Source organism: Acinonyx jubatus, chromosome D1, assembly GCF_027475565.1.
Source record: "Acinonyx jubatus isolate Ajub_Pintada_27869175 chromosome D1, VMU_Ajub_asm_v1.0, whole genome shotgun sequence".
Lineage (NCBI taxonomy): Eukaryota > Metazoa > Chordata > Mammalia > Carnivora > Felidae > Acinonyx > Acinonyx jubatus.
In genome coordinates, this window is record NC_069390.1 from 59,489,372 (window position 1) to 59,506,288 (window position 16,917).

Consider the following 16,917-nt stretch of genomic DNA (forward strand, 5'->3'; position numbering starts at 1 on the left):
TACTAATGACAGAAATAAATACTGTGGAAATAAAAGTTAAGTATTTAAAGGAAGAGGTATAAATCACAGAACTCCTAAGACATTATTTTCTGATAGTTCCACTGGCAGCATCTGAGAGGAAAGCAGAGATTCACTGCCATTTTTCATGGTTAGTATAAGAAGATATGTCCACAGTGGCAATAATTTGGAAGGTAAATGGAACTTGGAAAAAGGAGGGTTCTCACAACCCAAATGGATGACTCACAGTAATATGAGTCAAACCAAAATATATAAATCTTGCCACATTACTACTATATGCTTTAAGAAAATAAAGGACCTGGGCAAAGTAACATCTCAAAGACTGGAAGACAGACAGCATTCAAGAAAATGCCATCAAGTCAGAACTAGAAGGACATTGTAGAGGGAGAAAAGAGACAACAATTTTAATGTTAAATGTAAAATGTTAATGTTAATGTTAATGTTAAATGTAAAAATCTTAAAGCTTAAAGGAAGGCTTACTAGTCTTGGAGCTCTATATGGTATGAACTAACTATATATGACCTTCAGCTACTATCCAATACACAGTTGAGATACTCAAGCTGGCAAAGAACAATATATTTCTCAGAGTAACATGCAGCAAAGTCATGGACAAACTTTATGCAAAGCTCTCGAGAACATGTCAGGGAAAATTGGCTGTGAGCTCTTATGTCAGTCAGGAAAAGCAGGTATGGGGGCACCTGATGGCTCAGTCAGTTGAGCATTTGACTCTTGATTTCAGCTCAGGTCATGATCCCAGGCTCGTGGGATTGAGCCCTACATCAGGCTCTGCATTGAGCATGGAGCCTGCTTAGGATTCTCTCTCTCCCTCTGCCCTTCTCCCTTGTGCTCTCTCTCACGTACACTTTTAAAAAGAAAAGAAAAGAAAAGCAGGTATGTGGCAACTTGGGAAATGACTGTTTCTGGACAACTGTACATGGACTTAACAGTTTGGCAAATCAGTCCTGAACACTAAGGTACCCAGGACCTTGGTCCTCCATTATTTTCAGAAGGACAGAGGCCAATACAAGATTATGATTAAAAGCTTAAATGCAGTTTGGAATTACTTCTACTTCTGCCCTAAACTGAATAGCAGTGAGTTGCAGCAAATCTCTGCTTTGTTTTTTCTGATGAATGTGCTACGGTTTCAAACACCACAAGTGGGAAAAGATGACACACCAGGACATGATCTTACTCTGCTGCTCCCACCTGAACCAACCAGGGAGCTCTTGATTTCTGAATAACGGGCTAATGGCCTCCTCCTGAGTTCACTGAAGATGAGTGATTATTCTTCCATGCCTCAATGCCTAGCACTACCCAATGTCTAGCACAATGCATATACTTAATATGGGATAAGTGCTCAGTAAATGTTAACCTGAATATCGCTGTTTGCAGACCTTGATTTCTTAGGGGAAAAAACCACTTAAGTCTCAATAACTTCAGAAATGGGTAACATTTTTCCAAACTGCTAATTTTATAGAGTTCTCCTGAATCAGGAAAATAAAAACTAATTATTTCACAAGATTCAGTGACAAGGGAAAAAATAAACTACTTACCCCACAGCAGCATAAATCATTTTCAGTGATCAACATCTGCATCCTCAAACTGTCCAGCAACTGTTGGTGTAGTATCTACCTCCATCCCATCTGAAGGAAAAAATCAACTGCTGAGCAACAGTCCACTGAGCTCTTCAGACAGGTAAAGGTTCAACCTACACATCACCGGAAGGAAGTTAGTGCCCTCTGTTGGTAACAACTATTTCTTTCTCTTCTGAAAAAGTAACCAGGAACAAACCAAGAAAGAAAAATGCCACCTGTACATTTAACATTTACTTTGTAAATTTTCAACATCAACACTAAAAGAACACTAGGTAAGAACTTTTGAATGTGGTAAGCACCAACTGTTCACTCTTCACAGAACTGTGCTGGCTATTTACTGTGTAACTTATTACTATTAAAGGTATAAAAGTCCTATCCTTACAAAGCTTATGACATAATTTTGAGAAAAGACAACATAAGTAGAGTGAGATTCTCATTTCATAGGGAAAAAAGAGTGTCGGGGAGAGGGGAAAACCGGGACAAAGTCCCTCTGGAAAGAGTTGTTTATAGCTGCTTTCTCTACTTCCTCACCTCCCATTCACCCTTAAGTCTTTTGCCCACAACAAACTGGCTTCTGCCTGAGTCCCCTGGCATCTGGACATGAAGCTAGGCATACAAATGCAATATGTATCTAAAATCAACTCATCATTGGGGCGCCTGGGTGGCTCAGTTGGTTGAGCGACGGACTTCCACTGAGGTCATGATCTCATAGTTTGTGAGTTCGAGCCCCGCGTCAGGCTCTATGCTGACAGCTGGGATCCTGGAGCCTGCTTCGAATTCTGTGTCTCCCGCTCTCTCTGCCCCTCCCCTGTCATGCTGTGTGTGTGTGTGTTTGTGTGTGTATGTGTGTGTATGTCTCAATAATAAATAAACATTGAAAAACAATTTTTTTTAATTAAATTAACTCATCATCTTTCCACATAGAAAGGTTTCTCGGAGCACCTGGGTGGCTCAGTCGGTTAAGCGAATGACTTGGTTTCGGCTCAGGTCATGTTCTTATGGTTCATAGCCCTGTGTTGGGCTCTGGGATTGTCTCTCTCTCTACCCCTCTCTCTGCCCCTCCTGTTCACGCTGTCTCTGTCTCTCTCAAAATAAAGAAACAAACTTAAAATTAAAACGTTTCTGTTGGGGCGCCTGGCTGGCTCAGTTGGCAGAGCATGTGACTCTTAATCTCAGGGTCTTGGGGTCGTGAGTTCAAGCCCCACACTGGGTGTGGAGTCTACTTAAAATAATTTAAAAAAAAAAAAAAAAAAAAGAAGAAATGTTTTTCTTTCCGAATAGTCTTACTAAAGGATACCTCTCACCTGTGTAATCCAGAAACTCCTACCACATCTCTAACTTCTGTTGTTTCTCTCTCTTAAACATCTCTCAAATTTGTTAAGTCTTGTGACATTCACTGCTACTACCAAATGCAGGCCACGATCTCTCATCTAATTTAAATCATAAGCTACTTAACAGAGTTTCTCTTCTATCTTCCAGTATTTCCCTCTGCAATTAATTTTCCCTATCAGAGCCAGGATCACCTTCTGAAACAATCAAAATAAAATTCTTCACATTCTCACTGATCTAAGCATAACACTGAAATTCTTTAACACAGCTTTCAAGTTCCTCTAAGATATAGCCCAGTTCACTAATCTACCTTTACCTGTACCTGTAACAACTCCCCTTCACAGAGTTCCAGACATAAATGAACCACTTTCAGTCCCCCAGAGATGAATAATCTCTTGAACTTTTGCACATGGCTGATCCTGTTACCCACCTCTCCCCTCTACCTGTATGCAATTCCCCTTCACTCAAGTCACTTTTATTCTTCTTTCAGATCTTGGCTTGGATGTCACTTACTCCATGAAGCTTGAATCCAGAATCTCTCTCTATCCAGGCTGGGTGAAGAGTTCAAACTCTGATTACACAGCTTCTCAAGCTTCCCCTATAACTCAATGCTATATCACAACGTACTATAACCGCCTAATTAGTTCATTTATTTTTCTCTACAGAAGAATGCCACTGATAGGAAGACAGTAATCTCATCTCTTTTGAGCACCGCTGTATTCTCTGTACCCGGCATAGCAGTTCAATAAACACTTCTTACATAAATGAGCACACGAAGCACTGAAATGCCACAAGTAGATAGTGTATATTTAAATGGCAAGGATTGAAATTTACCAAGACAGCAAATTTCAGGTGTTCTCACCACAAAAAAAGGGTAACTATATGAGGAGATACATACGTTAATCAGCTTAACTGTAGGAATTATTTCACTATATATATCAAAACATCTATGGGGCGGTTAGATGGTTCAGTCAGTTATGTGTTTAACTTCAGCTCGGGTCATGACCTCATGGTTCATGGGTTCAAGCCCTGCATTGGCCTCCGCACTCGCAGCATGGAGCCTGCTTGGGATTCTCTCTTTCTGCCATTTCTCTACACACTCTCTCTCAAAAATAAATAAACTTAAAAAAATTTTTTAAATAAAAATAAAATAAAAACATCCTGTGGCATATCTGAAATATATACAGTTATTATTTAAAATTTTTTTAAAACAAATCAAATTTAAAAAAAGAAGTGCATAGGTCAAACTAAATAAATAAATAAATGGCAAAAAGAGTGACATGGCTACTTAGGACTTTAAAAGATGGGGAATTGTACAGGCTGAAGAAGTTTTATATATAGGCAACTCTCAATATGATAATAAGGCTTAGGAACAAAGGCCAAAATCTCATTTTAGCAAAAAGCGTTTGTGATCTTAAAATCATTTGCTATAAAGCATTAAATAAGGAATTTTACAATTAAAAAAACCCCTTCAGTGACGAAAGCCTTTTCAATGTCTAAGGACACCCTCCCATCAATCACTGTAATAAAAAAAAAAGTAACATCTTGGGGTGCCTGGGTGGCTTAGTCGGTTAAGTGTCCAACTCTTAATCTCAGCTCAGGTCTTAATCTCAGGGTTGTGAGTTAAAGCCCCACAGTGGGCTCCATGCTGGGCATGAAGCCTACTTTAAGAGAAAAAAAAGGTAAGATCTTGAATTCTTTCAGCTAAGAGTTTGGTAGAGCACTAGAAATCATCTGAACCATCTCACCCTACAGCCTATGTTAGAGGCTCACCAACTAGGATTTAAAATGGAGAGTAAGAATACACAAGGAGTTAACAGTGTGACCCAAAGCCTAAACTTTTCCAAATTAAAATATCCCAGACTTCAGGACCCCCAGGTCAACATGCTATGTGCATGAGCATACTGATCACAACATTATGACAGAAACTTACATGTACCACTGAAATAAAAATTATGCTCTCTTTAAGAATGTTCTGCATCACTAAAAATTAGAAGTGGTAAGACTTTATAGCAACACAAAATACCAGTATATATTAAATACAAGTAAGATGCAAGAAATGCTTATAACAGGGCCTGGTATATTCTCTTTCCTATTAGCTCATTTAATCCTCTTACCACCTATTAGCTATTTGACCTCAAGCAAGTTATATGATCTTTTTGCGCTTCAGTTTCTTCACCTGTAAAATAGGGATCACAATAGCATTCTTGGAAGGATTAAATGAGTACATATGTGTAATGTGCTTAAATCAGGGTCTGGTACATAAGAGCAGCACCTGAATGTTCTATTGAGAGTAGTAGGAACAACACTGGAGGTATTTGGGGCAAAGGCAAAGTTGAGGTGACCACAGAGTGTTCTCAAGATTAACATGGCACAGTGAGCTGGAGGCAAGGATGATTGAGGCAAAAGATCTACTACTATAAATCCAGCGTGAGAAGACAAGGGCCTAGGATTGAAGGGTAACAGTAATAGCAAGGAAATATGAAAGTCATTTATTTTATTAATGTTTATTTATTTGTGAGAGAGAGAGAGAGAGAGTGAGCGCAGAGGAAGGGCAGAGAGAGAGGGAGACACAGAATCCGAAGTGGGCTCCAGGCTCTGAGCTGTCAGCACAGAGCCCCACGTGGGGCTCGAACTCACAAACTGTGAGATCAAGACTGAGCTGAAGTCAGACACTTAACCGACTGAGCCACCCGGGCGCCCCATTTTTGTTTTTTTTTTGTTTTTTAATGTTTATTTATTGAAAGTCATTTAAATGAAAAATCCATGGATCTCAGTATTGCACTAGAGCAAGGAATAAGAAGTAAAGGCTGCACCAAAAGAATACTTCAATATTCTGACTGAAATAGGCACTCAGAAAAGCAAACCAGTCTAACAGGGGAAATATTTACAAAGAAGCTTACAAAGTAGAGACAACTGAAACAAATTTGAAAGCCTCTTGATTAAGGTCCAGATATTTGTCACAAAACAAGAACCCAAGTGTACTGAATGCTGCCTAGCCCTTTAAATCAAGTGAATATCCTAGTTTTGCATATAATCACATAGGAATTCATTTTAAAAATAAAAATAGCAGCACTGATATGTACACACACATATATATACACACAAGCAAACAAAAAAAGACTGGAATGATATGCAACAGAAAAATTAATGTCTTTCAATTATAATTACATTTGATTTTTCATTTCTTCTTTGCCTGTGAAAAACATTTAAAAATGTTTTGACTGTGAACAGACTATTTTTGTAGTTGGGGGAAAAAACTAAAAAAGTTGCAAAGTCTGAGATTTTTCTGTCTTAACAGTTTCCAAAAGAACGTGTATATCTCTCCATAGCTTCCCTCATTGCCCAAATGACCATCTGACTATTCACACTGAAAGAAAGAAGGATACTCACCTTCATAATCTCTTATTGAATCTTCTGTCCGAACTCCAGCCATGTTGTATTGGCTGCTCACAGACTGAGAAAGCATTCCTTCTAATCTCTCCAATGTGGCTTGGCCTTCTGCTGTTAAATGGGACAATCCTTCTTCATAGGTGTAAAATGTAGGGATGTCTCCCTGCCCTTGTTCTAAAAAAATAAAATGCTTTTAAACTATTATAAAACAATTAGAAAAAAATGGATAATCAATAATGCATTTATTGAAGATAGGTACAGTTTAAAAAGGCTTCCAGGAAAATATTTTTCAATATTCGTTTAATACACATATGTAGGTCATCTGTTGAAAACAGAAATACAAAGAAAATGTATCTACCCTCTAGGATGAGAAGGGATTCCAAAAGATAATGGGTCAGGAAACAGCAATTCTTAAAAAAATCAAATGTCCAGGCACTAGAAGGCAAAGAGGATGTTCCTAAGGCAAAGAGTCTTATATTATCCTGAGGTGGGAATCTTATAGATGAGTGCAAATTAATTTGGTATTAATTTGTACTGATGGTTCTTTCGGGATTAAAATATATGCTCCTTTTAAAAACTCAGAAATTCTGGCAAATATAAAAAGGATAAAAAAATAAAATCACTAAAAAATCTCAGTGAAGATGGGAATGTATTCAGATATATGAAGAATTCCAGAACCGAGTTTGCCTCAGGCCAGGAAGTGGCTACACATGGAGGAAGGGGCCTTGGACAGCCAGATCGGTGGAGATGAGAGCAGTGGGGAAAAAGAAAACAGAACAGCAAGCACCTCAAGTTACATGAATCTACCAGGCTAGTGATTGCATTCTGGTCTGGGGAGGCAAAGAAAAATGCTCTTAGATAAGTGAAATATGGTTCTGGGGGGAAAAATGACTTGGGAAATGAGCTGTTTGAAGGAGTATATTAAGGGAAGATGTAAGTAATACAGGTTTCAAGTGGTGGAGGGAGAAAGCTTATTCTGTGGGAGCATCTGCATCAATTTAAAAGACTCTCCCAACCCCAACTTTCCTATCTACCATTTCCTTTCCTTCCATTTATCTCTATCCATTTTCTGACCCCAATAATATCTGCTTTCTACCCTTAAGCTTGGAAATTCCACAGTTTTTCCAAGTTGACTTTGACATGAATCGTGCCATTCACTTTTATTAATAACCACACTATCTGGGTATTTAACAGAGATCTAAAGAACTATAATCTCATACCTGTAGTACAAACAAATGCTTAAAATGAAACACCACATTTAAAAAAATCCATTTCACTAACCATGTGCTTCCACATCATATTCTTCTCCATCGTAATCATCTGAATCTTCATCCTCAGGATCTGGATGCAAAGCCTGGCATTCACACATTGCAGTGAACATTGCCTCCACTGAACAAGGAAATTAAATTGTAATGAACATTCTTTTATGGCCTGTGTACAGTAAAATTTTAGTAATATAACCACCAGTCCAAATAAATTCAATGAGTAGACAAGAAATATACCAGAATCACACTATTTACAAAACCTGCCAAATTCCAAGGAGATCAATCTTGAAAAGTGCTTGATGGCAATGGACAAGTTACAAAATAAGAGTTCATTTCAAGATAATGTTGAGATCTCTTCATGCCTGGCTGGATTTTCTGAGAAAAAGAGCCAAAGTCCTGGTCAGACTGCTGCTAAATCAGGGTGAAGCCCCTTTCAGTTAATAGGGCTCTTTCCAGCTATCCTTGCATCATTCACTTTGGAATCGCCAGGACTCCTTGCCCTCTATCTGGTAAGATTCAAAGTCAACAGCATCATGTCAATAAAAATAACCAGATTTCTCCATTCACAAAACACACCAAATAATATGGTGTCTCCTATGCTCTCACTACATTTACAGTCTTCGATATTAATAGGTATCGGGTCCTCAGTGATATGATAGATGTTAAAATGAAGAAAAGGCAATAGAACAGAGGTAATGAGGGTAAAGGTAAATGGGGTGTGGGGAGTACTTGATACATAAAGGGAAAAGAATCAATTCTATAGAATACTCACATGCTGACTTATCATTAGGCACAAATCTAAATTCAGCAATAGGTTCAACATCATCATCACTGTCGTCTTCTTCTTCCTCAGCAACAGATTCTTTTGATTCCTCTAGAAAGGGAATAAAAATAACTTTTTAAATCATGTTTAGGGGTGCCTGGGTGGCTCAGTCGGTTAAGTGTCTGACTCTTGATTTCGGCTAAGGTCATGATCTCACTGTTCCTGAGATCGAGCCCCATGTAGGGCTCTGTGCTGTCGGCGTGGAGCCTGCTTGGGATCCTTTCTCTCCCTCTATCTCTGACCCCTCCCCCCACTCATGCACAAGCACTTTCTCTCTCTGTCAAAATATATAAACACTTATTTATATTTTTATTTTTTTTAATGTTTGTTTATTTTTGAGAAAACACCAGCAGGGGAGGGGCAGAGAGAGAGGGGGAAAGAGGATCTGAAATGGGCTCCGTGTTGACAGCAGAGAGTCCAATGCAGGTCTTGAACTCACAAACCTTGAGATCATGACCTGAGCCGAAGTTGGATGCTCAACCAACTGAGCTATCCAGGAACCCCCATAAATAAAATATTTTAATTTGTTCACTTGTTTTGGAAAAAAAAGAAGCCTAAAATAATTTCTTAAAGGATGTTTACTGATGTATCAAATACTGCAGTTGTTTTTACATCAAATGATAAGAACATGGTTATTTTAGAACTAAAAGACTGTGGACTGCCTTTCTGATCTAGTCACACTGTACTTCACTGAGCCCTAGGGATTCTAAGCTTCCTTCGAGGTCATGGTGGGGGTGAGGAGACCCAAACAGTCAGGCCTCTAACTAGTACAGTTCTATTGTTACCGGTTTCTTTTACCTTTCGCCATGAACCAAAGGGTTCAGTAGCAGTTTGTAATCCACTGATGTGATTTATCACTAATAATTTACAGGTGAGAAAACTAAGGCCCATACAAGTTAACTAATCCAACAGATAAATTACCAAAGTCTATAGGCAAGGAAAAAAAATACAAATGTTCAATAAAGAGAACTAGAACATGATGCTGGTAGAAGCAGAAATTGCTACAACTATGCTGGAGGTGTGTATATCCTACTACCCAACAATTCCTCATCTAAGTATATATTATGTACACAAGGAGTTTGTACATAAATGTTTACTGAAGTACTATATGTACTAGTGAAAATTTAAAAAATAAATGTTGATAATAAAAAGAAAACAGATGTACTGTTATCTGGTCATATTTTATACATGGACTGCAATTTAAAAGAACAAATATTTATATGTATCAAAATGCACAGAGGGGTGCCTGACTCAGTTAAGCGACCAACTCTCATTTTCGGCTCGAGTCATGATCTCACAGTTGTGAGATTGAGCCCTGCATCGGGCTCTGCACTAACACCTTGAGATTCTCTTTCTCCCTCTCTCTCTGCAGCCCCCCGCCCCTGCTCTCTCTCTCTCTCTCTCAAAACTAAATATAATAACATTAAAAAAAATGCACAGATTAAATAATGTAACTGGGTGAAAAAACTAGTTCCAGAATATATATAAATAATACCACTTACAAGTTAAAATTTTAAACACAAAATAAAATCATCACATTGCCTATGGATTTGTACATATTCAGTAGAAATCTAAAAACTTAGAAGGGAAGGACACATACCACCTTTAGGATAATGTTTAACTCGGGAGACAGAGTAGGAAACAAAATGGGGAAGGTACGAAAAAGATTCCAACAGTACTAATACTGTCTTATTTCTTTAAAAGTTATGAAAAAAATGTTAGAATTTATGCTAAATAATAAATATTGAAATATTTCATTACTCTCTGCACATTTCAATATTTAAATTATTTTATAATTTAAAAAATCATGGGGCGCCTAGGTGGCTCAGCCAGTTGGGCGTCTGACTTCAGCTCAGGTCATGATCTCACAGCTCGTTGAGTTTGAGCCCCGCGTCAGGCTCTGTGCTGACAGCTAGGAGCCTGCAGCCTGCTTCAGATTCTGTGCCTCCCTCTCTCTCTGCCCCAACCTACTCGTATTCTGCCTCTGTCTCTCTCAAAAATAAATAAACATCAAAAAAATTAAAAAAAAAAAAAATCATGTCAGGAGTGCCTGGCTGGTTCAGTGTGTGGAGCATGCAACTCTTGGCCTTGGGGCTTTAAGTTCGAGCCCCACATCGGGTGTAAAGATTACTTAATAAAATCTTGGGGTGCCTCAGTCGGTTGAGTGTCCCACTTCAGCTCAGGTCATGAGCTTACGGTTCGTGAGTTTGAGCCCTGCATCAGGCTCTGTGCTGACAGCTCAGAGGGTGGAGCCTGCTTCAGATTCTGTATGTCTCTCTCTCTGCCCCTCCCCTGCTCCACTGTCTCTCTCTCTCAAAAATAAATAAACAAAAAATAATAATAAGAAAGTCAAACTAACACAATATAGTATAAAACTTCTCATTTACACTTACAAAAATTAACAAGTTTTAATTTCGTGCCTAATTTGTTTCTTGTTTGGAATTTTTACAATCCATTGTCCACAACCCCCCAAATGGATTTTCTTCTCTTTCTTACACCTTCTTTCATCACCTTCACTAGATTTTTATGAACCTTTGTAGGGATCTCCAACAGCAAAAAACTTGGGAATCTTGTACCACAGGACTTTTCAACCTTGGCACTACGAACACTTGGACTGGGTAATTTCTGGTTGTGGGAGGCTGTCCTGTGCCATGTGGGATCTCTGGCCTCTAAACTACTAGATGCCAGTAGCACTCCTCCCCTTTGCCAGTCATGAAAATCAAAATGTCATTGCGTAATGGGGCCAGGGGGACACAACTCTGTCTGCCACTTAGAACCACTTCTGTAATAAAATGAAACAAAAAAAACCCAGCTTCTACACTAAACTCATGGAAGCACAAAGTATACTGATCCAAGCCTCTAAGCATGCCAAATGTAAATGCCTTTACAAAAACAAAGAATAAACAGTTAAACGCAAGAGGAAAAATTAGAAATATAAATCCACAATAACTGAATAATTCTAAATGCAAACATATAGAAGGTAAAAAACCAGTGCCCAAATTATTTTACTGAGCTGAAATTTTGCTTAATAAACTATTATCCAAAATAGGTCAATCGTTTGAATATTATCCTATGATCAAAGACTGCTTTTTAAATGTATGTAATATTCTCCCAAAGGAAGCTCAAGATTAAATTACACCATACATACCTCCAAATTTGGCATTCACCATAACATACAAATGCTCTCGTGGATAGGCATTTAGGTCCCTGGACACCGCATGCAAGCTAATAGTGGGGTATTCCAGTGAGAATCCTAATCCAGAGCCATCTAACCAAGACAGGCGGCTGAAAAACACATATAAGGAAGATGATTTTAAGAAATCAAATCTTAATTTAAGCCTAAAGTTTATAAAGGTTCATCTTGGACACTTTATGCATGTGGAATAAATTCAAGCTTGGTGTTTAGAAATATTCCTAAAATAAAATTCAGCAGCAGGAACTGAATTTCTTTAAAACGAGAACTGTTAAGTTCTCTCCTCTAGGTAAAAATTCAAAGAGTTGAAATGTAATTTCTTAAGTCACATGTGTTTCTATGCGTTCCCTCTGGTTGTATCTGGAATGTCTTCTGGTGCCTTCCTTTTGCAAATCCTCTTCAATTGGTTAAGTCCCAGCTCCTCCTTGAGCCCTCCTCCAGTTACTCCTGTCCATAATGATATTTTTCTGAACTGCACTTATGTCCAATAATACGCCACTGAGCACTTAACTCCGTGGCAATGAATCTCGTATGTACCCTGACAGAATGTGAGCTATGACAGAATGTGTCATATTTCTTTATGTCACATTCTTCAAAACCACTAGCATAGTGTCCAGCATGTAAGTATGCAATAAACACTTGGGAGTCACTAATTTCTCCACTAACCCTACGTTAAATGGTGAATACATAAAATGGCTGTAATCAAACTTACCACTAGTTAGAAAATACTTATCCCACGGAAAGACTGTATGAAGCCTTTCATTTATTCTGTAGCTTTAAAAGAAAGCTACAAATAAGCAAGGTCTAGTTTTCCCTCAAAAATGGCCAAAAGGAAATATTTTATTGGTATAATAAAGGAAACATATCACCAAAATCAGTCTATTGAATTTTGAGTAAAGGCAGGATAATTTTTTGGCAATACTTCACCCATCTGGAGCTGCACCACTTAGCAGGAAAAAAAAAAAAAAAAAAAAAAAGGAGCAAAAGATCCTTAAGAAACCACACAGAAAAATGTTAATGCAATAAAAGTTAATGCAATATACTGGTTGCCCAGGGCTGGAGGGAAATACAGATTAACTGCTAACAAGTGCCAGTTTCTTAAGGGGTGATGAAAATACTCTAAAATCGATTGTGGTGATGGTTGCACAGCTCTGCAAAGAGACTAACAACCCCTGAACTGTATACTATGTAGATTATCTCAATAAAGCTTTTATTTAAAAAATAATAATAATAAATGACAATAATGCCCCCACATCTTCTATTTCCTATACAATTTTTACAAGCCTGGTTGTTCAACTTCTAACCAAGCAAAAACAAATACAATAAATGAACCTAGGACTCCCTTGGGCAAGAACAATGACAGTGCAGCAGTCTGAGATCATGCACATTTCCATCCAACATGCTTAGCAAAAAGGAAAGGAAAGGAAAAAGGAAACCTGGGAGTCTTAAAATCATAAATCTTAAGAAGCTTAAAAAGGTAAAAGCTCTAGAAATGATTTTCTAGAATGATTCATACCATTAGTTCCAAAGAAATAGATTTTGTTTTTGTAATTAGATTGTGGTGCTGTATGTGCCTTTCCTGTCCACTGCTTTTCTCTTCAAGGAAGATGCAGATGAAATAGTGCTCCTATCAAACAAGTATTACCAGTCCCTTACTAAAACTCTATTATTTTAAGCAAATAAACTCCCTTTCCTCACCTCAACAATCCCCCAGAAATTATCACAATAAAGAAAGTAGTGCTCCAAATTTGGGTGTCCAAAACGATTTCAAAAATTTAGAGCCACAAAATTTTAATGACTCAATTAGCAGATGGAAAAACTGAAATATAAAACAGACTCAGTGCCTATCAAATTATGGTCTTTATTTTAAAAAGCACATAATAATTGCTCTGTAGTTCCTTATACTTGGACATGGATATGCACTCTACAGAAGAGAAGCCAAGTTCCACTTAAAAGAAACATCTACTCTGATCACTATGTTCTTACTCACTTTTCACATATTCTAGAAGAAAAGGTCATGATCTCACGGTTCAAAGATTCGAGCCCCACGTCGGGCTCTGTGCTGACAGCTCGGAGCCTGGAGCCTGCTTCTGATTCTGTGTCTCCCTCTCTCTCTGCCCCTTCCCTGCTCATGCTCTCTCTCTGTCTCAAAAATAAATAAACATCTAAAAAAAAATTTTTTTTAAATTAACTTTGGCATAAAATATAATTTAATTACCTACTTTATTTTACCTGTTTAAAATGATCCATTTTGAATGATTCATGCCTCTGATCTCTTCCTTACTTAGGTAAAAAAGTCAACTTCCTATGAAAACTAAACTTTGAAAATAAGCTTGAGAGTTCCATATCTCTCAGTACACATCTGAGAAACTACCTAAAACCAAATAAGACCCTACGCCTCTTTGCCTAAAATCCTAAAATAATTTTCCCAAAGCCCCTGGGCTATAAGGCCGAGCTCATGTTCCATGGCTCTCTTCTTCTCCATCCTGATTATTTTTCCACTCTTTTCCACTTATTCATTCAGATGAAGAACTGCTAGATGGTATGGGTGTGTGTGTGTGTGTGTTTCATATCCTGGCACACACAATATGGTTTCTCACTCTTGCCTCTGAGCATCCTGTTTCTTACTTACTTTTCCCCTTAGTCCACCTCATTCACTCGGCTAACTGTTAACCCTCATTTGTCAAATCTTCTAGTGAACCTTCCTAGTTTGTTGAGGCCTTGATTCTTCTATCAAAACTTGGAAATGCTAGGTAGGAAAGAACAAAAAAGTGGAAAGAGACCAAGGAGGTAATGCCAACCATGAGTAAAAAGGGATGAACGTAGGTGTTCATGGTACTCATAATACTCTATTCTTAACCTAGCTGGTGGACATACACAGGTTGGTTTAATTATAATTCTTTAAATCATCCATATATAATGTATATTCTTTGCTGTATGTATATTTTACAAAAATACTTTCTTAAAGAAGAGATTTATTAGTGAAAAGCTGAAATCAAAGTTTTTTAAACATATAAGAGCTTAAAAGGAGTCTGTACTTCTTCAGTGCGATAACTGTATTGTGGTTATATAGAATGTCCTTGTTCTTAGGAGATTTTTGCTAAAGTGTTTACAGTTGATGTGACAACATGTCTGCAAGTCTCAAATAGCTCAGAAAAAAGATAAATGTGGTAAAATGTTAACAATTTATGAATCTTTGTGTTAATTAACAACACTTGCAATTTTTCTTTAGGCTTGAAGTTTTTCAAAATGAAAAGACAAGCACAGGACCTTGTCTTCCTTCCCTAAACAGTAGTTATATTACAGGAAGCATCAATACACAGAGAAGCCATGGAGAAAAAGGGATGGTGCAGGGGATAGCAATCTACCTGTGCTGCACTCCCCACCACTTAAAAGAAACTGCTCTCCCAACATCATTAAAGATCTCCTTGCCACTACCCAAGAGACGCTTTTCAGGTTTTATTTGACTGCTCCTCCCTCTTGTCTATTCTCAAGTCTCTTCCTTCCATAACCTACCTCTTAATGCAAATGTGTCCCCAAGGTTCTATACTTGGCCCTCTTCTCTTCTGGGGTATCTAACCTATTCCCCATGAGTATATACTAACCTTTATACTAATGATTTCCAAATCTCTATCTTTAATACCACTCTCTCGGGGCGCCTGGGTGGCTCAGTCGGTTGAGCGCCTGACTTCAGCTCAGGTCATGATCTCAAGAACACTCCATGAGTTTGAGCCCCGTGTCGGGCTCTGTGCTGACAGCTCAGAGCCTGGAGCCTGCTTCAGATTCTGTGTCTCCCTCTCTCTCTGCCCCTCCCCTGCTCATGGTCTGTCTCTCTCTCTCAAAAATAAAAACATTAAAAAAAAAACAAAAAACCCACTCTCTCCAGAAACACACTCTTATTATACCCAACTAAGCACACATGCCCAGACCAAACTCTAATCTGCACCTCACCCCAAACTTACTTTTCCTCCCATTTGTATTTCCTATCTCAGTAATTGGTCAAAAGCCTAAGCTTTGCTCAGGGCTTACATTTCCCTCAAACCAAGGGTTCTTTACATATTTTTTGTTCCCTCTGTGGTAGGCAGAAATTTGCCTCCTTCATGACCTTCATCCTCTGGTGGCAAGCCTATGAATACATTTGTTACCCAGCGAAAGAAACCCTGTGTATGCAATTAAGGTTACTAGTCAGTTGACAACAGAACTGGATATTCTGTGTGATACAAGGTAATCACACGAGCTCTTAAAAGGAGAGAATTTTCCCTGGCTGTAGACAAAAGTGATACAGTAGCAGAAGTCAGACAAATTTGTAGGACAGAAAAGATTTAATGTGTCATTGTTGGCTTGATGATGAATGGAACCATGCATCAAGGAAAGGGGTCCTCAGTCCTACAACTGGTATTTTCGACATGTCTGTAAAAGTCCAGTGCTCCAAATGGCTGAATAAACGGGTAATTCCTTCTAGGAATGGAAATGGCAGTCAGAAATGGGAAAAAACGAGAGATGGGAGTCTGGTCTCTCTGGATATGACCCCCAACTTGAATGGGAATGAGGATGTTCCTCTCCCCACCCACACCTACAGAAAAAAAGCTATACCCCTTAACCAGACTTTCAAAATCCTCCACAATCCGCTCCAAACCTACATATCTTGCCCAGAGCAACACCCCCCGCACCTTTTCACAGAAAAGACCATGCACATCGATGATCCTCACTTAGGGGCTGGAAACTCAAACACCTTAAAAGGAGACCTTGAGTCAAGAACAACGCACGCACCAGACCTCGGGAAGACAGGCCGTCAAGAAGCCCAATGATGAGAGAACTCCGGGTGAAGAAGAGAGGAAGGCTCGGGAGGAGAGGACGCCCGAATAATCGAGTCTTCGCCCCGTCAGAGGCCTCTCCGAGGCGACCCGGGGCACGCGCTCCGCCTCGCAGCAGTCCCCGAGGTCGCGGTCTCGCCCCCGCCCCGCCACTCAGCCCGCGCCAGCAGGAACAAGGCGGCGCACAGAAAGCCGGCATTGGGGAACAGGGACCCTGCCTACCTCTCAGCGATGTAAAGGGTGCCGGTGCCGAGGCCCTTGCCGTTCAGCACAGCCTCGGTCTCTGGCTGCTGCTGCCGGAGCCCCTCAGCCGAGCCGGGCGGCGGGAAACTTTTGAGGAAGCTCATTGCACCAGGGAGCGCGGAGACACAGGCCGGGAGCGAGCTGAAGCACCACCACTCCAACAGCTCACCTCGCCTCGCCTCGCCTCGCCCCGCCCCGGAAGCGGTGGCGATCACCCCGGAAGAGCAACTTAGTCCGCACCGGA

General features: G+C 39.3%; 1 protein-coding gene across 3 annotated transcripts in view; it reads right to left on the reverse strand.

The window, feature by feature from the left end:
- Positions 1-16,897, reverse strand: part of CLNS1A (chloride nucleotide-sensitive channel 1A) — a 34,723-nt gene extending 17,826 nt beyond the window's left edge. The window contains exons 1-6 of one of the 3 annotated variants that reach the window (XM_027039627.2): positions 16,653-16,897; positions 11,572-11,708; positions 8,373-8,474; positions 7,617-7,724; positions 6,336-6,509; positions 1,572-1,661 (exon numbers count right to left, since the gene is read on the reverse strand). In XM_027039627.2, coding sequence (XP_026895428.1) covers positions 1,594-1,661; positions 6,336-6,509; positions 7,617-7,724; positions 8,373-8,474; positions 11,572-11,708; positions 16,653-16,777 — 714 coding nt within the window. In that variant the 5' untranslated portion in view covers positions 16,778-16,897 and the 3' untranslated portion in view covers positions 1,572-1,593. Of the gene's footprint in view, positions 1-1,571; positions 1,662-1,701; positions 1,727-6,335; positions 6,510-7,616; positions 7,725-8,372; positions 8,475-11,571; positions 11,709-16,652 lie in introns of those variants that run through there. The other 2 variants (XM_015078875.3, XM_027039628.2) reach the window with 2 other exon arrangements.
- Between the last annotated feature and the right edge of the window lie 20 nt (positions 16,898-16,917).